Genomic DNA, 21,683 nt, shown 5'->3' with positions numbered 1-21,683 from the left:
TTGGCCAGGGAGGTGGTGGAGTCGCCATCCCTGGAGGTTTTTAAGAGGCCTCTGGATCTGACACTGGGAAATAGTTTAGTGGTTTAGGGTTTGCAATGGTAGTGCTGGGCTGACGGTTGAACTGGTGTGAAAGATTTCTTCCATCCCTGACGATTCTACAATTCCAATTGCTTCCCGCCCGGCTGAGGGGAAGGCTCAGGGTTGTCCCAAGTCCGAGGGCGGCCGCGCCCTGAGGCGCTCGAGCGGCGCTGCGGCGGCTCCTGAGGGGCCAGGCCGGGCACTGCCCTCAGCCCGGCGGGGCCGCCGCTCCCCCTCAGCCCGGGGATCCCAGCCCTCAGCCCGGCGGGGCCGCCGCTCCCCCTCAGCCCGGAGATCCCAGCCCTCAGCCCGGTGGGCTGTGCTCGGCAGCCGGCACCCGCCTCGCCTCGGGGTCTGCCCGGAGCCACCCGCGCCGCCGGATCACAGGTACCCGAGCCATGCCCCATTTCCCCCCTCGGGACTCCCCAGCCCTGCCACAGAAGAATGCAGCTGGCGTTTCATCTTTCGACTGTTGCCCTCCTCCCGCCCCCCCCCCGCCCCCCCCCGCCCCCCCCCGCCCCTCCTCCCGCCCCTCCTCCCGCCCCTCCTCCCGCCCCTTTAAAAATATTTTTTTCTCTGTTCTTTCCTATTTATATTTGGGCTGATCTGGAGTGCTTGTTAAGACTTCAAAGTGGAGCTCGAATAATGAGCTGTAAATCACACACAGAGCTCATCTGAGAGAGGAGGGGTGGGAGGGAGCTGAAATAGGCCAGAACACCCCCAAGTCCTGTTCCACAGCACAGCGTCCTCACGGCCTCAGCTGCTGCTGTGGGGTTTGATTTCCACAGGACGCCAGCAATCCGGACTTCCCCCTTCTTTGGGATTTGGTCCCTGGGTTTCAAAGAATAAATCCCACCGAGGCTGGCTGGTCTACTGACCGTGCCAGCCATGTGCTCTAGTGCTGCTGAACACACACACTGACAGATCTACACTTCTCCAGGAGTGGTTTTTGAGGTTTGAAGGGATGTTACTGGGTTATTTTCCATAACTGACGGAGAAGAGGTAATCTGTTTTATATGCAACATTTGCCAGATGTTTGTTGAAGCAAATATAGTTGCTTGTCTTTCCACCTTGCCCTGTGATGCACCAACAGAGGTGAGCTATTTGCGTCTAATTAACGTAGGCTGGTGTATAAATACTGTTTCGTGTAGGCTGCAAAAGTAAAAGATCCAGATAAGGTCCAGATGTGTCCTTGTATACATACGGTTTTAACCCCTTGTGCTTCCTATATTGTATAATTGTATAGACACGTATTAAATTAAACTCTTCTGAAATGCAATTAGCTCCAGAGCGAACTCATTTTTACAGCCCTCCTTTTGTTAGGGTGGTTTTTGTTTTCTCTTAGGCTGGTGGGGTTGTAGCAGTAGGACAAAAAGAGGTGAAGAAGGCTTGCATGCTTTTCCCTGTTGTGGCAGGGTTGGATTTGCAGGAAAATGAAATGCATGTCTATTATCACTTCTGAAAAGTTAAAGGGAGATGAACTCTCTAAATTCTCCCTCTCTAATGGAAGCAGCAAAGGAATGGGGACAATCAGTAACTAAACAGAAAGCAGGGCTGTCTGTCTTCATTAAGATGACACTGATACTGCTTCCAGCCTTTGCTCCACTTTGAGAAGGAAAGCTAATCCATTATTAAGCTGGATTCACCACTGATTTAAAGTTTCTACCTGGAGCTAAGTAATTTTTTGAGAAATTGAGTAATAGGTTACTGTGATGCTTGCATCAACCTTTTGTGTTTGGGACTTGGGGTATGTTTGAGGGACCATCCTTCTGCCTCCAAGTGTCACTGCTGCTCAGCTCTCAGAGGCTGCCACAGTGGGTTTGTGAAGAATCAGTGATGTGGGGTTTTGTGGGTTACGTGGTTCATGTAATGTGGCAATGTCTTTGGTGAATTAAAATAAATTCTTAGTGTAAGGAATATGTCTCTGTGCTCATTGCCTTTGGTTTGTTCGGTACCACTAGAACAACACTGATGGTTTAGTGGCTCCTTGAGCAGCAGAAGGCTGAGTGTTTTATAGTGTTCACCCCCTAAGTAACATTACTTGAGTGCCACATGTTGGCTGATGGCAAAGTTGGCCTCTATTGTAAGGAAAATTGGCTCAGCTTTGTTGTGATCAGTGACACAGAGCAGGGGATATCCTTTACTGACAGGGACATTAACAGTGTCCCTCAGTGGGAACATGGAATTACCTGATTCGTGCAGAGTGTCCACTTTCAAAAGATGATAACGCAGTAGTTACAAATGCAGGGTTATTCTAAAATACTCTATTTCCAAAGGAGAACTTTGCCATGCAAGAATACATTAAACTGTATGTGTGTGACAGATGACAGAGTAAAGGCAGAAAACTGGAAAGAGTGCATTTTAGAAAAATGATGTCATTTATTCTGCAGACACTATAAAAACTGCTAAACTGAACAGAACTGAAAACACTTTTTCCTTGCTGTTGTAGAACAAGAACAGAGATAAAGCAAAAATGAACACTCAAAATGTGCAGAAAAATCAGTGTGGTAAGATATCTAACATAATTTGTCATTATAATCTGCATCAATTTTACAAAGTTTTAGTAGACTGTGATAGGCCTGTCATGGGGTGGTGTGCTGTTGGGAAAATGTTCTTCTTGCCAAATTTTGGATACTGTATTGGATATATAAAGGGTAAATCCAATTACTTACAAGTAGTAAAGCACACCACCACAAAGTCACTTTTTTTTTTTAATTTGCTAATATTTATCCACATTTTTATTGTATTTTAACTTTCAGAAGCCCCAAATCTTACAAGGTTTTACAATATCCAATACCTGCTGTGTACTATTGCAAATAATTATCAAAAAAGTCTTTTTATGATACCCCAAAGACTAAGAAACAGATTTTCCAAGTTTGTTTACCCACCTAGGGTTGTATGTAGGTGCCCAGAGAATACTTTGTGTTGCCTCTCTAACCACCTGATTGAGGGCTCTGCTGCTGTGGTGCATGATTTATGTCTCTTGTAACTTAGTACCATGGAGCAGCCTTGTGCTGTTGGACTCTTCCCTTACTACTCTATAGATTTTCAACTCTATTTGCACTCTGAATATTTTAATTGTTGTGTATTATTTACACTTAATGCGCCTTGCAATTGTGAATTTAATATTTAGTAGCTTACATCACACTTAACAGTTAACTAATAATTAAAGGCCAGAAATATTAGAATATTTCCTAACAAAGGAAATCATGCTCAAATAACAAACTGTGGACAGAAATATTTCTAGGCTAGGTGTGTTTGTTGTTTGTGGGTGAATAGAAGTGATGTAGCTCCATTTTGGCTCACTTTCCCCCCCTTTTTAAAAATACATGCACATACTACATTTTGGACAGGTTTATTCTAATACTGAATAGATTAATATATAGCAAATATAACAATTTTAATGAAGTGTTTTGTGTTTGCTCCTAGATGTGAAAACAGATCTGAACTTACTGCTTGAATGCCTTAAATATCAGATGGACTGCCCTGTGTCTCAGAAAGAGGCTTTGATCACTATCTATTCCATTTGTCAACAAAACAGTAAGAAATGCTTTTCCTTAGAAACAATGCACTCATTTATGTTCACCATGTATGTTAAGAAACTGATGAGCACTGTAAAAGTGTTGTCTAAAGGATATAAGGTTTGAGATGTTGTAAAGTCTTAGAAGCCTTTTGTTTTGCAGAGAAGCAAAAGCAAAAGTTTTTGTTCTTTTTTTCTCTTGTAGGTGAAGCAAGTGAATACTTCCGAGAAATTGGTGGTTTGATGTTTATAAATGACCTTGCCAAGTCGAGTGTTCATGGCATAGTAAAGGAAGCAGCTTTATTTACATTGGGGATTATTATAGAGAGTAATGGTAATAAAAATAATATTTTTTGTATTTCTGAGTGCGTTTGGCCCCATCATTACTAGTGGTTGTGCTTTGTCTCCCTTTTTTTTTTTTTTGGTCTCACAAAACGAGACTACAAGATTGTCAGTTGGAGCAAGGGGCAATAAAGGTGCCCCAGTTCCACTGTCCATCCCCAGATTTGATCAATGCCTTGTTGATTCGTGCACAAAGGATGTCTTTAAATTACCAGACACACCCGTACTCCCCCTCTCCCTCAGCAGCAAGTGCTAAATGACTCCTAGATTGTTCCAAAGCTTGCCAGGGTCCTGATTGGTGTAGAACTCACTGCAGGGGGAACCCTCACTTCGTAGTCCTGCCTTGTCTCCACTCGCCACATACAGGCCACAACTGAGACTTAATAGTTTAGGATTATGAGTGGCTTACTTTAGGACTTAATGGTTTTCACTTTCTATTTTCAGTGTATTGTCAACAGACTTTGTGTACTTCTGAATTGTTTGAAGACCTCATTTTATTTTTAATTAAAAAGGATTCTGGTGTGAACTTGAAAAGAATGTCTGTTTACGTCATCTTAGTACTGGTTTCAAATAACAGTAAGTTGGGTTCTTTTCTGTGTTACAACAACACTCTTTTTCTATTTGCCAATCTTCAGTACAAAATTTGGAACATTTGATAAGTAATGTTTTGGTAAATTTAATTTATAAAGATGAATGTTTGCATGTAACTGAACCTGAACTGTCTAAGTAGGTCATTGCTCACTGGGATTTCCTTAAACAGCAGAACGTGGTTTAGTTCTAAAAATACAGTTTGCAAATGCAAAGCCGTAGTTTCTGAGAGTGTATAGAAAAACCATAGAAAGGTGTTTTTCCCAGTATGTTGATATGATTTTGTATTTCTTCTGGGGAGGATACGTACTTGGTAAAGGGAATGTATGTATGTAAATTAAACTTGATGTTAAGATTTTGTCTGCATTTGCATTTGTCTCTGGAGTCTTGTGTGTGTTCTCTTTTAGAAAATGGGCAAACCTATGTCAGAGATACAGGCTGCATCAGCCTGCTGCTGCAGTTATTCAGGTAACCACAGACAGATAATAGACTGGTTAGCAGTTATGTTGCCTTGACTCTTTGGGACTTGTTTGCATTGTCCTTAACAGAACAACTCTCCCCACCTCTGAGAAGAATCTGTCAGATGAAAATACTGATCCCTGCTATCAGCTCTGGTCTTCAGTGTGCAGCACTCTCTGTGCCTGTGTGAACAATCCCCAGAATGGTACGTTTTCCCTAAAAATTGTGAAAGAAGTTTAAAGTTATTCTTGAAACTGGTAATACTTTGGTTTCATTTTTACTTTTCAGCTGAAATTTCATTTCATTACATTTTGATTTGGGGTCCTTTGTTTCTATTTTTCCAGAAGATAATCAAAACATTTGCTGCTCAGTTTTTCCCTATGCCAAAGAGTGGCTCGAGAGTTGCACAGAGCCTGAGATAGTTCGTCCCATTTGTTCATTTCTTGGTCTCACAGTTGCAAATAACTGTAAGTGCACCTCAAGCTTTACACAGTTTTGCATTTGTTAAAAGTAAGTTTAATTAGAGAGTTAAATGGTTTTTTCTTTCTTGTCAATCTCTACAAAGTCACTTACTGTTCTTCCAACTTTGACAACTGTATTCCACCATCTTTACTTAGACTGCACTGTGCTTAAGTCCACAAATAGCCACAAACTGGTTGCATTTCACAAGGTCAGTAAAAACTATTTGGAAGCTGTTTTGATTAAAAGTATTTCTAAATAAAAGTCATTATTACATGACTGGAAACAGTGACTTAGGTAGAACTCAGGCACGATGTTTGCCATTTGTATGCGCATATTAGGGTCACTGTTTCCTGTAACTATTTTATAAGCAGTTACTACATTTCTTGAGATTAATATATATCCAGCTTCTGTTGTACAAGAAATGTAATGACAGAAAAACTGTGATAAACTTACTTGGTAAAATGCTAAAATAATTTGCAAACTGTATTGCTTAAATCACATTTTTTCTGTTTTTCACTAAGCATACGTACAGAAATATTTTGTTTCTATTGGAGGATTGGATACATTAGCCAAAGTTCTCCTTGAGCTTATGCATGATTCCTGTTTGAGTCACTCGAGCATGAAACTTGCAGTGGTAGTAACAAAGACTCTGGATGCCTGCATTGCTAATAACTGTGAGTGAAAAGACATTTTTTATCTATGATAATTCTAAAATGCAATTTTTAAAGTCTCTTGTTGGTGGAAGAGTTTTATAAATGGATGCTTAAAGGCAGTTAAGTTATATACATCCCAGTGGATGTTGCAGATTTTTTTAGAATTCAAAGGTGTAAATGGGGAGTGATTCAGTTCATCTGAGGTGGATTACTTTCCCATTATTGCTAAAATAAACACAGTGAAATTTAAACCCTCCTGAAAATTAAAAGTAAGATGCTAGAGCTAGTTTTGGGTAGGTAAAGCTGAGCACTGGGCATGGCAGTCAGTTTGGATCCTGGAGTTAGGCCTGTGCCTGAATAATAAATTGTGTAGCTGTAGGAAGCTTTAGTAACTCAGAGGTGGAGCTGAACAAATGTGGTATTTCTGCAGAACACACATCTGCTCTGATTTGCTGGCTGGGTAGTGCTCTCCCACTGAGGTCTTGTGTATTCCATCAGAAGGTTTGGAGAAACCTGTGTTCCTGACAAATCTGTGCTGTGGCCATCGTTTGTGTACCTGCCACTTCTGCCATAAGAGCTTGAAATGGAAGTTCACAAAAGTTTAAAAGCATAACCCTGCACTAGTTCTGAGTGTAGTTTCAAGTCAGTTCGTGTGTGACAGGATTAGGCCTCAGCATGGATGTTCCCAGTTTCAGGAAGGGCTTGCCCTTCTTTTTGTGGCAGATACTCTGTGTCAAAGCTTATTCAAATCTTTCTGGCCCTATACTGGAGCTGATAAAGGATGTGGAGAAGCTCAGCAGAGATCTCCAAAACTTGCACAGTGAAAAGCCCTCGTTTATCAATATCTTCTACCACATCTCCGTGGAGCTGGGAGGAAGGGCAGGGTTGGATTTGGGAGCAGCACAGGAGGGATGTGGTAATCTGAAGTGTTAAAGTGAAAGGCAGAGCAGGACAGGGCTGAGCAGGTCCAAGGCTTTGGGGGGGTCTCTAGAGTTTCCTCAAAACCCAGCATTTTATACTTGGATGATTCCTACACGCTTAGTATCTAGTTTCTTTTCCTTCCAATTGTTTTAACAAACAGCTGCCGTGGGTGTTGTCTTGGCAAAGTATCACACTGTGTCAGAGCTGCTGAAGCTGCTGTCCAATGAGACACTGAACACAGGAGAAAAAATCAGTATTATTCTAACAATTGGACACTGTACTGAAGTTTGTGGTAAGATTTGCTTTTTCTTTTTTCTTTCTGTCAGCTTCTCCTAAGTTTTCATACACCGACTCCTGCAGTGGTGTCACTTCATCAAGACTGGAACGCGAGGGAGAGTTCTATTAAATAACGTTAATATTTGGAAAAAAAAGTTTTTTATAATGTTCCATCTTTACATTTTAAAGCTTTTTAGTAGCAAGTGTCTTTAATAGCTTTGAAAAAGTAGACTAATATGCAAGAACTCAGAGCTGAGCGTAGGGATCACAGGGAATAATTAACCCAGACCTGAAAACTGCTACAATCCAGACAGAGCAAATGAGTTGTCCTGAGCTCTCTTTTCATGGTCCTTGGTGCATACAGCTTCTGTCCACTGCTTACAAGGCCAGTAATATTTGTAAAAGCCATGTAAGAGCATTGGTTTTGAAGTCACATAAGCAGTAGGTAGCCCTGAAATGGTTTTTTGTCATGTTCCTTAGGGCTTGCCCAAGCATTTCTTAGGCATATCAAGCATACCAAAAATATAGCACTTCAGTTGGTATTTTATGGTAGTACAGGCAAATAGAAAGGGAAGTTCATTTGTATTACTGTTTTTTTCTCATGTATGTTCAGATAAACAAGAAAAGGGGATTATGCTCAAAAATTCTGATTAATTTTCATCCTCTGAGTGCCAATAATGTGCAATAATTAGCTCAATAGGTCATAAATTTATTTTAAAAGACATTTTTTCATGAAGAATTAATTGAAACAAGGCTTAATGGAAAATGTCTTTTGAATAGAAAAATGATTAAACCAACAGAATAAAAGCTTCTCTTAAAATGTCAACGCTGTCAAAATAAAAATACTTTCTTTTCAGAATTAAGTTTAAACAAGAAAACTATTTTTAGCAAGTTATCAGTTTTATGAATACATATGCAAATGAGATCACAATTTAAAAAATTAGCTAATTACATAGTAAATGAGGGACAGATTGGCTAGACCAGGATTAAACTACTAATTTTATTAGAGTTTTGCTAATTATAAACTCTAAGGTTTTGATATTTCTACATCTCAGGGCTTACAGAAATGTAGCATTATCTACTCCAGGAGCAGGTAATGGAGGAAGAGAAGTCATAATTCGAATGTTTTAGGCCACAATTAAGCGAGCTTGGAACTCCATCATATAATTTGTCTCAGTCATCCTTCAGTTTTCTTACAGAAATTTGAGTTCTTGTCAAATCATCCTGTGTGGTGTAAAGCTCTCCTGCTGGGTCATTGCAGCAGGCTCAGGTCTGTAATGCAAATCTCTTTTTCTACAGAAACTTATGGAAAGTTGCTACTATTAGCTCTTAAAATTACTGTGAGGTTAAGGTGTCTGAGGCTGAAACCAGCCTATTTTCCTTTACCATGTCCTGTTGTAGAAGAAAACCAGTGTGAACTGCTCCAGAACAATGGTCTGCCACTTATGATTCAGGTATTGACAGAATCTCAGGACGAGGAACTCATCAAAGCTGCTACTTTTGTGCTGCAGAACTGCAAACAAATGAGTAAGCTTGCTGTTTTTGCTTTAAAAATGACAGTGATTATTTCCATCTCTGTGTTCTGCTGATTCCCTAAGTGATTTTAACTGTGGCAGCTTTGTAATTCTGTGTACTCCAAAAGATGTTTGTTTTCTGCAGAGAAAGTTGCCTATTTGCAATGAAGAACTGTCTTAGGCAGAAAAAAGAGAAGTAAAAATTCCAGTGATGTTGCAATAATGCATTTGTGAAACCTCTCCATGTAGGGCCAGTTCTTAAAAGCTTTCCCGTCTAGAAATTTTGTGGAAAATACTAACATTGTCATTGAACACCCCATGGATGCTCTCCTCCTGGGGATGTACCACTAGAGAGAGCAAATAAACCAGAGACAATCAAGCCTGAAATCACTGTGACTACATTCATTTCCAGTATTAAGAAATCCTGATCTTTCTTTTTGAAGTACACCCTTCTTTTGAAATACACCCTTATTTTAAGGTACACTAAGCTTTTATTAATTATTTGTACAATACTACCAATGAAACAGAGATACCTTTTCTTCTAATCACTAGAGCATGGAAGGTATTCAATTCCTATTTAGTAAAAAACAAACCTGTATCTACACTTTTGTGCTGAAAGCATAACTGAGAGTTTTGTGTAAGATTGAGAGAGTGTTGGGATTTGTAGTGTCCATTAATATGGAACTGCTTTTTGAAAAAGCAGAGACTCATACGGGTTAAAAACCTATAGGGTTAGGTTTAAATCAATGAAAAAGTATTTTTTCCACAGCATCATTGTGCAAACAATTTATAGTAACTGTAATTACAAGCTCACCTCTTGTAACTGCAGCTTATATTTGAAGTGTGTTAACATTTATATATAAATTTAAGTTTTACTAAAATTGTTATTTTGCATTAAATTATTGGGGCTGTCACCCACTAAAATATGATAAATACTTTTTGAGATGTTAATTGATAAAATTTTAAATATTAATGTTGTTTTATATTTTAAAGCTGAGCAGTTGTCTCTGAAATCATATGATAACTCATTAAATGTGAACAATGCAGAAGAGTTGGGTGTGCAAGTCAGAAAAAGATGTCTACAAGACTACTGGAAGAAAGCAAAAGAAATTTTACACAGAATAAACTTGATGGAAAAAGAGCATGATGAGGTTGGCCTATTTACCAAAATAGGATAAAACTAATCACATCTTTCCGGAGTTTAGCGAGAAAGAGAAAGTAAACCTTTAAGATAATTTCAATGTGAGCAAAAACACCAGGAAAAACATTGGATTTGTATGAAACTGCAACCTGCAACTTTTATCATTATTGTAGATCAGGCCGAGTTACAGGTGTGCAGAGAATGGGGGCACCTCTATTTTATGAAGTATTCTATTTTATTGTAAAACCAGATTTTTTATAAGACAGAAAAAGAAGAAAATGAGTTTATTTTTAATTGCTGGACATTCAAACCTATAACTTTAATATTTGCATGCTTGAAATGCTCAGGGTTGTACAGCTGGGGTGGGATAGATGATAAAGGAGAATGTAAACATAAGCTGAGATAAAGCTGTTTCATATTTCCCTTGTGCTTTATAGCTGCTAAATATCTGTGGGTTTGGAACAGCAAGTTTATGAGTTATTTAGATGGATCTTAAGTTCTAGCAGTGCCTTGCATTAGTAGCAAATTCATTGCTTCAGTCTGAAATTACCACTTAGTAAGTACCCCTTCAGCACCTTCAGTGGCATTGCTGTCTTGTTGGCTCTCAGCTCGGTCAGGGGGTTTTCTGAAGCTTCTCTGGAATTTGCTTTACCCTCGGAGTTACACTATCTAGTTAATCCTGTTACTAGATTTATTTAGCATTTTTACAGAGCTCACATAGTCACTAACCAGTATTTTTCAATACAGGGAAGAGTGCAAGGAGAAATACTTGTAGATGAATCTTCAGTAGCCAATTCTGAAGCATTAGAATCCCATGAAGTGAATCCTGCTGATCCAAAGATGCACACAGAAAGAACACATAAAGAAGTCTGCTGTCCACAATTGACCTCAAAGTTGAATAATCAGGTTCTTGCTCCATCTGCAACTTCTGCTCCACAAAAAAATGAAACAGTGAACACTATGGATGCAGCTTCTACCAGACAAACTGAACAGAGGAATAATCCATGTTCAGTTACTGAGCTGCAAACAGACAGTGTACCTCAAAGTCACAGTATAAATGGAAAAACTGCTTGTGTAAAAAGTCAGTCTGGTCTTCAAGCAGGGTAAGAATCTTACACCTAAGCAGAAATATTAAGTTGTTTTTCTTCAGTAATTTCCAAGCTGAATGTCAGCCTTTTAAATTATCTGTTACTAACTATCTTTTTCATCTAGAGAAAAGACATAGCCTTTTGGTGGCCCACTAGAGATTATGCTGTGAAAGTGTTTTTGAGGTCACAGATCAAAGCTTATGGTCATCGTAGTAACAAAAGCTCCTGATCTCTTTCTCTGAGTGGTGGTGTTGTACAGAGAGCCTGTTTCAGGGCATGTTTTCAGCATAGTGGTGAAAATCATCCCTGGCTTTTGCCCCAAAGTTCTCACTGATGTAACAGATCAAGATTTAACCCATTGGTTCGGATAAAACCACAATGGTTTCTGTAATGTGCACTTACTAGGAAAACAACAGGTAGAAAACTGCTCAGAAAAATTTTGAAATTGAAGTGTCTGCAAAGTAGGGGGCAAAGTTTCAGCACCTCTGCTGTTCTCCCCTCATGTTCCATTGCTGCCCTGCATGGGAAGAGAAAGGAACAGCCCTGTTTAGTCATTCTCTGTTCTCTTACTCGTTGCTCTCACACAAATGCTAATTTTCCTCTTTTTCTATTGCTTCTTATGGATATCTTTCCTCTTGATAACCCAAAATTATTTATAGCCAACTTGCAATCATAAATACAGATTCCATTCTCTTGAGTTTATATCTGGAATATCCTGCAAGACAGTCAATGAGAAAGTATCACCAAAACGACATTTTTGGGCGGTTTTATGTTTTGTTTGGGCTTTTTGAGTTCCACATTTTTATTGTGCTTTTTTGTATGTGTCTGGCTGCACCTTGCTCTATGCAGTTTCCTGGTATTATATTGTTACTTTGCAGCTACCACAGAAATTACCATGGTGCATTCAGGTAAATTTTGTTTTGCTACTGGTTAGCATAATTTCACACAGCTTCTTTATTTGTTGTTCTGGGCTCTGAAGCACAAAACTATTAAGACATCATTAAAAAAAAGTCTCTCCTTGAACATGTGTTTGTGAACACAGGAATTACTGAAAAGTAACCACGGGTCAGGCTCCTTGCTCCTGCAGCTTTCAGAGGGAGTCAGTGACACAAAAATCCTCAATCAGGGTATCAGAGCAGTGTGTTGGTTGCACAGAAGTTAATCAGTGCAAGAAAAGAAGAAACCTAATTATCTTTTGGAGCTTTTGCTACAAATAGTGAAGGCTACAGTATTCTGAAGATTTTGTGAAAGTTTTATGTGCACTAGGTAATCCTTATGTGAATCAGGATTGCAAATTACTCTGGAAACCAGCACCCCTTGAAAGCTCTGCACTCCCTGCTGAACAGACTGCAAGGAATGCCAATCACAGATCTCTGGTAAACAGGTTTTAACATGCACTGATTACATGCTGGGTACCCGAAGTCCAGTAACTTGGGATAATTAGAATAATTTTTTTTGAGTTTTCTCTTTTATATATTTGATTTTATATATTTGATTGTTTCTTTTGTGCCCTTGAAGTGTGTGTATTCATTTGCAGGTAAATGTATGTTGTTTTTATTGTTTTTAATTTGTTCACATTTTGATCTTCCCAGTGAACAGTTATTTAAACAACCAGCAGAGACTGTTAGAAATATGAAACAGACGTGCACATCAGGTACAAATAGCTACACATATTCCTTTCTGAGCTGATTTTGTTCTTAATGAGATTTTAATTAGCTTTGTGTATGTTTATCACTACTTTTTATCACTTGTTATGTATCATTACATGACAGAGAGTGCATTGTGTGTAATATCCTTTAACTGGTTTGCACAGTGTTGGAATTTTATACTGTACACAATTTTACCAGGAGAACTGTTATTCTACTTTTCTTCTAATACATATTTTAGCTTTCTTTTTTTAAAATTGACTTTAACTATTCAAATGAATGTATCAGAGATTAAGTTTAGTGTTTAATCTGTACTGACCAGTGAAAGCCACTAATAGAAAATGCAGGTTTGGTCCTGTGTCTGTGAGGTAGGGGATAGAACCTGCCTGCGAGAGTGACTTTTGCCTGATGCTGTTCCTACATGTTGACATGTGTTTAAGAGAGAAGCTTTTCAGATTTGCATTAATCCTAGTCTGATGCATTTATTTCAGAACTGGGATCTGTTCAATCAAATCTTTATTCACTGTTTAGTTTCCTGTTAATTTATAAAATTGCTAAGTATTCATTAGATTAGAATTTGCCAGAATGGGAGCTTTACAGGTGACAAGCTGATCTCCAGGCTACACCTGCTTATCTGAGAATATGCATTATTCCAGTACATCACATTTTTCAGCATCTGATTCCAAAGAGAAATAAAGTTTATAGGGCTTAGTTAAGCAATATGGGTTTACAGGGTTAATTTGCTGTGTTCAAGTTGATGTAATATCCTTTGGGAGAGTGATGAAAAAACACTGAATTGAACGTGGTTATTCTGGATTTACAAAAATGTGAATGTGATGCATTGAACTTGAGGAATTTCATTTAGATTTTCTGCTGTTATGTTAATTAAACTTTAATAATCTACAAATAGAAAATGCAGTTGAACGTAGGTATGCTATGCATGATTACCATGGCAAAAGATAGGTTACATTTTCTTAGTGACTTTTTTCCTCCCTCATTTAGATCAACATTCATTCTGCTCAAAGAAAACTGAGGAAGTCAGAAATACTTCAGCTACATCTTCATCCCATAAAATAGCAGATTTAAGGTGTTCAGGTAAGTATTATCATAGATCTTTCTCTCCATACATAGAAGTACATAGAAGTACATAGAAGAAGCCTTAAAGGGTCAGCAGTGCAGTAAGTGGATTGACTTGACAGAAATTTTAACACATTTGTTCTATCACCTCTTACGTAACAATAAATCCTGAGCTGCTTCCTTTCCTTTCCTTTCTTTTTTCTACCTCTAAAATAAAAGATAAATATTGAAGTAAAGCTGACATATTGCAATTTTGGTCCATGGAATAGTGTGGGTTTACTGACAAAGAGAACACAGAGTAGCTTAACAGGTGACCCCCTAATTAGAAGAATACTTGAGCGGGTGTTTTCCTCCTTTCTCTGGTTGCAAAGAGGGAGGAAGAACGTGTAGCCCTGCTCATTTCCCTCATTTTCTCTCCTGCTAAGCCTCCTCACTATTCTGCAGCCCTTCTGTTCTCTCTGCCTCACTGCTGTGAAGTACAGGCAGGCAGTTTTATGGCAATCCATGACTACAGCCCAGTTACCCAGGTTCTACTTCCTCAACCTGCTCCATCGGTAGGTCCTGAGAATGCTGCTGGTACTCCAGATTTGTGAGTGCACTTTGTAATCAAGTCAATGTTTCTTAATTTAAAAAACCCCAACAAAACAAAAACCCACAGAAAACCAAAGAAACCCCAAAGCACCCCATAACACACCTTTGAACATTATTTTTATCTGAGTTGTCAAACTAAATTCAACCTGAGCTTTAGCACTGCTTTATCTTAAGGTAGAACATTACAGATATGGACCTGTGCCCTTCCTGTGACTCCTCACACAAGTCCTCCTTCAGCTGATGTAACTTAACTGTGAGACATCCAAGGATAACTAAACCATAAATTACCCTAGGAATGTCCTCAAAAATGAACAGCAAGGCTTCCTATGAGGGAATTCATGCCTAAACTAGACTTACTGTTGATTAAGGTTAATACAGGTAAGTGTAACAACATGAAGTTTCAAAAAAAAAAAAAAGTATATAATATATATATTTTGGCTCCTGGATGGAGTGCAAATGGAACTGAGGCCTGTGTCTTCCCATCCCACCAATATTTTTACTTCTGTAGAGGATCTGTGCCTCAGTCAGTACTTCTGGACTGGAAGTGCAGTATAACTTGCTTCCATAAAATGTTGAAAACAATTTTTTTTAAGAGAGAAAATACAAAGTATTTCAAGAAGGCACATAAAAATGACATGAATATGGAAAACCTGAAGTCAAAATGATCCTAGTGAGCAAAATGAAAAACTGAACTTTGTGGTGGCTTCTTTAGAAGCTGTGATTGCTATTTCTACAATCCCCTATTTTTCCCAGGGTGTACAGCAGGAGGACTGTCCTTCAACAGTAGAACCTTCACCAAGATGTTACAGAGTTGCCAGCACAGGTGTTCCCACCACAGAGTCATCCTGGAAGCTGAAGAGAGATACCGAAGGGAACTCCGCAAAGTGGCTGCTGGTAACAACAGCAGATCTGCAACTCGCCAAAGTATGGAGTTTGTTTTCAGTACTTGCAACCATTACTTTAAATTGCATTTAAAATTCTGAACTTTTTTATCTGCTTCTGCTTGTCTTGCTGTTTTAAACTCACTCATGGAATTTGATTTACAATGATTTGTACTAAGTGAGATCTGAACTGGCCACTTCTGTTTTGAGGATCTTGTGTATTTCATGCCATGGTGACAGATGCTCGTAATAGGCTTTAATGAGATTCTCATGTCTTAGCAGAAATAGGCAAGTCCTGAGGCAAGGGAATGTATTAAGTTGAAATAAGTGTGAGTAGATGGATGACATCATAACAAGGTAATTTCATTCTAATATTACACACTTGCAGGTCTAAGATAATTCCTAATGAATTAAATAGAACACATTCTATATTTCTCTGGTTTAAAGGAGGAATTTTGAAAATGAAAGTTATTACATACTGGCATTTGTACTGGTGTTCATCTTATATTTTCCAGAAATGCTGCTGGCCCCAGTGAAGAAAGACAGGCTGCATAAAGAAGTATCAACTTTTAGGAGCAAAAAGGATAGTTTCCAAAGTAAGGGCTTGGTTTGGAAATTGATGTGAAAAGCCCTTACTGTCTATTAATTCTTTTGCAGAACTTTACCATGGGAGGCTGTGGATAGGAAATTATGTTGGGGTTCTTTTCTTTTTTTTTTTCCCCTCTATATTCTGAGAATAATCTGTATATTATAAGGCCAGAAAATGCATATTCTATAATAATGAAATTGTGTAATGCACATTATTGCACTGCAAAGTTATCTGGCACTTGCTGTGTTGATCTTGTTTTGAATAATGTCAGGGTTACTTCCATAGCATTTGGTATTTCTCAGTTTTGTGGCATGGATTTCTGAAATGGAGAGGTTTAGTCAGGCTCAGAGCAAGTTCAGCTGCCTGCTCCTGGATTCAGCACCACTCCATTATGCAGTTCCAGCCATGTTGTTCCATTAGACCCATTCCTGTTCCTGCTGGGAGCTCTGCTAAGGAGCTGAACAGCTGTAAGGGGAACCCTGAACCTGTGCAGCAGCTCTAGAGCAAGTAACCTAAAAAAACCTATCAGGAAATTAGTACAGATCTATTTACTTGTTATTTACTTATTTGTTATGAAGTGTTATTAACAGGGCAGAGATGGAAAAATGAATATAAATCCCATCAGTTTCTGCAGTGCAATTTGGGAGCCCTGTGTTTGCAGAACCATCAGTTGCCCATAAAACCTGGTGTTCTTTATAATGCACAACTGCCCCATTGGTAACAGAAAACTCATCTTTTACAGATGTTATTCTCTAAGATAGCAAAAATGTTAATGGTTGTATTTCTTCCCTTATATTTTTACATAATTCACCAGAAATTGTTTTCAGAATGTGTAGTGGGTACCTGCAGATCTCCAACTACAGTCACACCTACTACACTCATCACCTCGTAACCAACACTGTTTCTTATGACTGATGACCAGGATTTTTAAAGTAGGCTGAAGCAGTTCTCTATCATTACTTAAATTCTAAAACATCAATATTCCTTTAAAAGGCATTCTCTTTTGAAATGAGAATTGAAATTTGAATTTTGAAATTCCCACCAGAAATCTATTTTTTGTACTCTTATTTTCAAAAGCCTTGTTTACATGGTTATTTTATTTAATTAATGCCCAGTAAAAGCTAGTGGGTTGATTTTTAAATTTATTTATATTTTTCCCCTTCAGATTCAGAAATTGATTAATTTGTCTTATGAAAACCACTAAGGTATTTTAAAATGTAAAAAGCCCAACCAAAGCAACAGTATAACTTCTTGAAAACCCATTACAGCAATATATTATCTTTAGCAAGTACACATTTTCTGTAAGCAGAAGTAAACTGAAGTAAACTGAATTTTCCAGTCTTTCTTCCAAGACCAGATTAGTGGCATGGCTCGAAAGATGGTTCTCTCTTAAATTTTAATTCCTAAAACATAATTTGTGTTTTGTCATTTGGGTTTTTTTCTAAGAAAGATGAGTAATGTTTTATTGTTTGGGTTTTTATTGTTTATTCTTTTAAGGCATTCTTTTGACTCCAAGTAGAAAAGACAAATCTAATACTTCAAAGAGAGATGAACATAATAGAAATATTAGGTGGACTAACAACTATAACTTGACACCTGCATATGGGAAGTGTGAGTATTACCAGAAAATTAATTCTCTAATATGCATAACTGAAAGATCAGTGCTTGCATTTAGGTCAGGGCATTGAGAGAAGCACCTGTCATTGTTATTGGAGACAAATGGCTAAAAATTTAAATAAACTGTTACACTTTCACTCATAGAAATCCACTTGAACATCAATAACACTATTACTTGCTTCTGATTCATAAATAGTCCTTATGTGTTAATGTGGGTTATGAGAAAAAGATCTAAGGAGAATGAGATATTACTAATAAAGCAACAGTTATATATTCAGATTCATTAGAATAAATGCTCCTTTACAATTTTAGATTCAGTTTTTCAGTAGATTTTAGTTATTTTAAAGTGACTGACTGGCCTCCTTGTTCACAATTTCATAGCTTTACAAAAAACCCAAGATGCTAACCTGAAGAGACAGAGAGTCAAAGAGATGGGCAGCCAGAAATGTCAGCACTTAAAAGAAATGTGCACACATTCACTTGACAAAGATGAGGTTAGTTATGCAAAGCCTAATCATGCACTCACATATTTATAAATGTCCAAATAAAAGCACTATGAATTGCACAGTTTCTTTTTTAGTCACCTTTAACAGGAGCCCAGTAGCAAAATGAACCTTATTAAAAAAACATTCCTGTGTTGGTTCTACTCCAGTCATACTGACTTATCCCTGAATTGAGTTCAGCATTTTTCAGCTGACATCTCTTCAGAATGATGGATCTGGAGGTATGATTTCTTCTGTACTGATGAAAATTTGCACAGTATAGAAGTAACAGAAACTTAAAGGAATAAACCTGCTAAAAGTATAAACTATGTAGGCACAACAGAAATGAAGACAAAGATCATGGAAAGGTACTGTATTTCGGTAAGTGGTGGCAGGGATGAAACCTTGAAGAACCATTGTTCCCTCGACAGTGTGACCATTTCTTTACAACTACTAAAGGTTGCATTGCCAGTAATACGTTACTTCCACATGCAAAATAGTATGTAAATTTTCATAATTCTTAATGACACTAAAAGAATTCTTTTCAGAGCAATGAAATATGTTCCCTGGCCATGAGCATGAGACCTTTGAGCAGGAGAAGAGCCCGAAAAGATTTCACAGCTGAAGAAATCAACTGCCTTTTGAAAGGAGTCAAAGAAATGGGCAACCACTGGAATTTGATTTTGTGGTCTTACCCTTTCCAGAAAGGACGGACAAGTGTTGACCTTTCCAAGAAGTACTACAGGTTACAGATGCAGGTACTCATCACTGGATTTTCTACTAACTGCAAATGCTGTAAGCATTTTCATCACTAGCCCCTGAACTACCTTGCAGAAACAAAGACAGGCTTTCAGAATGTGCATTCATGGGATTGTGCCTGTGTCAGTGCAGTGCCCATGAGAATGGTCTCTGGTGTAATTCCATCAGGGACGGTGCTTGGAGAGAGAGAACTAAAGTAGGGAAATATCAGAGAGCCTTGGAACGTGCCTCTTCCCCCTGACAGGGTACAGAGAGTGGGAGTGTCAGCTGAGGACTCTGAATGAATCCCTGTTTATCAGGAAGTTGGTCTCCTCTCTGTTCAGCCTCTTTTGTGATGTTGGTCTGTGACAGCCTCTCCAGCAGTTTCCCAGTGGTTAATCCATGCATCCCTCACACAGGGAGCACTGCTCCTGTGCTTTGGAGACCATGGGAGTGTTTAAGTGACAAGCCTTTGTCTACTGAAAGCTGGTCTATAATTGTGCAGTGATTTGGGGCTACATTTATCTTGGTATTGTGTCTTTCATCTCCATTTTATAGATGAAAAAAAACCAACAAGGACATCAATAACATCATCTAAGAGTGCTTTGGATTTCGTTGCAGAATGTTCAAGAACAGCCTTTGTAGCAGTGAGGTATTGCCAGAACAACACAAACCCTTGGAGAATTTAGGTTGGCTTGGACTCCTGTTTTTCAGTGACAAGTGACAGAATTGTTATGCGTTGTAAATTTAATTTACCATAATTTGGCAATTTCTTTAAGTGATGCTATCATAGGCAACAAAATCTCTATCAGTAAAAATTACATGAGTTTGGAACTTAATTTAACCTTGAGCATTTGATTTATGCAACTTTTGATTTAACTTTTTGTAGCTTGCTTTATACCATTTGTAAGAAATGGCTGTATTGCAAAAATGAGTATTTTATGTCTGAAACTGGTGCTAATGTTGTGTCTGAATTTGTTTCCTCTTAATAAGTGAAATGTTTAAAGCAGGTGGAATATTTTGTCATGCATTGAATATGCTGCATGTGCAGAAAAATGTATCTGTGACAGAAAACACTGAATGTGTGGTTAAACACTGCTGCACAGAGGAGGCAAATCTTTCATTGTTACAGAAATACTGTACTCACTGTTGAACTTAGTAGGTAATGACAGAATTTGGCTTCTGTTTACAGTTGGACAGTTTTTTGGTGTATTTTTCAAGTGAGCAGAAATTAGAATTTCTGCTAATTACACAATTTTTATAGGATGCTTTAGTGAAAGCCTTGGTAACTTGATAGCCTTAGTATTTCAGTTGTATTTTTTACTTGTTCTGATAAAGGAATGATGACGTAATAGTTCATTTATTATGGAAAAAAGTTTAGTTATTGTAATAGCACTAGGTTTTCACTATGATGTGGCTTAAAGACAATGACAACGATACAATAAATACATTTTCTAATATTTTCAGCTGTTGCAATTTGGGGGTTTTTATTATTAAAATATTCCAACATCTATAAAAGATGTCTCTGTGTGGAGCTGTTGCCAGCAGCAGGGTTAAGTTTCAGTGGAGAGTGAGAGCCAAAAGGGCTCCTGAGGTGGACTGTCCACAACGAGGGCGTTGGGGTCCCCTACGCACTCCAGGTGTTTTTCCAAGGACTCCAACCTCGTCCAGACAAGCTGTTACTTCATCCATTGCTGAATGGGTGTTAGTATCCACATTATCATGGCCTGAAATATGTCTCAAGTGGCTAAAATATGCAAGGTGTAAATCTTTACTTGACACAATGTGAGAATATCACAATACTGACAATTTACCTCACCTTAGATACAGTTTAGGTTGTGGCCTAAAGGCCCTGTGGAGCCTTTAGTCTCCTCTCCTCTTTGGGGCAGGGCTGAGTTCAAAGTCGGTCAAGTTGCTCAGTGCCTTGTCAAGTTCTGAGACTCTTCAAGGAGGAAATTCCCGCTGCCTCTTTGGGCAGCCTCTGCTGGTGCTTCACCTCCTCCGGAAGGCAAGGGCTGGAACGACACCGCTGGGACATTCTGGTGGGATCCAAAAGAGAAATCAGGGACCAGGAGCAGGCAGAAACCTGAGGTGTGAATTTGTGCAAGTCAGTCTTTTGCTCTTCTATGGATCAACTTTACAGTCTTGATCAGTTTAATTTTCTTGCACAAGTGCTTTGAAATCCACGTGTAACGGACATCATGAAAAGAAAATTGCATAGGAATAGTTGATGTCACTTTTAAGCTGGTTGGGCCATCCAGGGCAGTATTTCAGCACTTTGAAAAGCTGGAATATCCGACAAACCACCCAGGGAAGTCTGTTCGCAAAAACCCTGATGTGCTTTCGTGGTTCTGCTGGACAAACAAGATGTCAGGGGTGTGAGGATTGGGTGGTAATTATTGCTTGACCAGTCGGCAATGACTTACACCGTGTGCTCACCCAGATCCTGCACTGAGCCCGGCACTGCCGGGCACCAGGGCTGCACCGCACGGGGACACGGCAGGGCAGGGAGCGGGGCTGCAGGGGAACTACCGGGACAGCTACCGAAGGTGCAAGAGAAGGCACCTGAGCAGGTACCAGAGCAGAGACGGGGGGTCAGGAGAAGGTACCAAGGCAGGTACCTGGGATGCAGGAGGATGTACCTGAGCAGGTACGGGGGGTCAGGAGGAGGTACCTGAGCAGGTACGGGGGGTCAGGAGGAGGTACCTGAGCTGGTACCTGGGATGTAGGAGGAGGTACCTGAGCAGGTACCTGAGCAGGTGCGGGGGATGCAGTAGGAGGTACCTGAGCAGGTGCGGGGGATGTAGGAGGAGGTACCTGAGCAGGTGCGGGGGTCAGGAGGAGGTACCTGAGCAGGTGCGGGGGTCAGGAGGGGGTACCTGAGCAGGTATCTGGGATGCAGGAGGGGGTACCTGAGCAGGTGCCGGCGCTGCCCGGCCCGGCCGGTGCCGCTCCCGCGGGCAGCAGGGGGCGCTGGCGGCCCCGCGGACGGCGCGGCGCAGGGCGGGCCGCGGCCGGGG

The 21,683-nt window shown here is 39.4% G+C and overlaps 1 protein-coding gene and 1 long non-coding RNA gene across 2 annotated transcripts; one reads left to right on the top strand and one right to left on the bottom strand.

Annotated features, from left to right (window-relative positions):
* Positions 1-334: 334 nt before the first annotated feature.
* On the top strand, positions 335-20,175 carry TERB1 (telomere repeat binding bouquet formation protein 1). Its single transcript, XM_048317035.1, has 21 exons — positions 335-465; positions 2,528-2,585; positions 3,508-3,618; positions 3,804-3,932; positions 4,385-4,516; positions 4,936-4,996; positions 5,077-5,192; positions 5,332-5,454; positions 5,971-6,123; positions 7,184-7,315; positions 8,701-8,826; positions 9,807-9,964; positions 10,702-11,057; positions 12,635-12,696; positions 13,691-13,783; positions 15,110-15,280; positions 15,753-15,833; positions 17,324-17,437; positions 17,825-17,937; positions 18,474-18,683; positions 19,222-20,175. Exons 2-21 carry the CDS (start codon positions 2,552-2,554, stop codon positions 19,249-19,251), a joined length of 2,505 nt encoding a protein of 834 aa, XP_048172992.1. The 5' UTR covers positions 335-465; positions 2,528-2,551; the 3' UTR covers positions 19,252-20,175.
* On the bottom strand, positions 8,281-21,602 carry LOC125332289. Its single transcript, XR_007206439.1, has 2 exons — positions 20,483-21,602; positions 8,281-11,559 (listed from the first exon to the last, which is right to left on the bottom strand). It is a non-coding gene; the product is annotated as an uncharacterized LOC125332289 (long non-coding RNA).
* Positions 21,603-21,683: the final 81 nt, after the last annotated feature.

This window comes from Corvus hawaiiensis, chromosome 12, assembly GCF_020740725.1.
Source record: "Corvus hawaiiensis isolate bCorHaw1 chromosome 12, bCorHaw1.pri.cur, whole genome shotgun sequence".
In the NCBI taxonomy this organism is placed as follows: Eukaryota; Metazoa; Chordata; class Aves; order Passeriformes; family Corvidae; genus Corvus; species Corvus hawaiiensis.
This window is presented reverse-complemented; position numbering and strand designations above follow the sequence as displayed.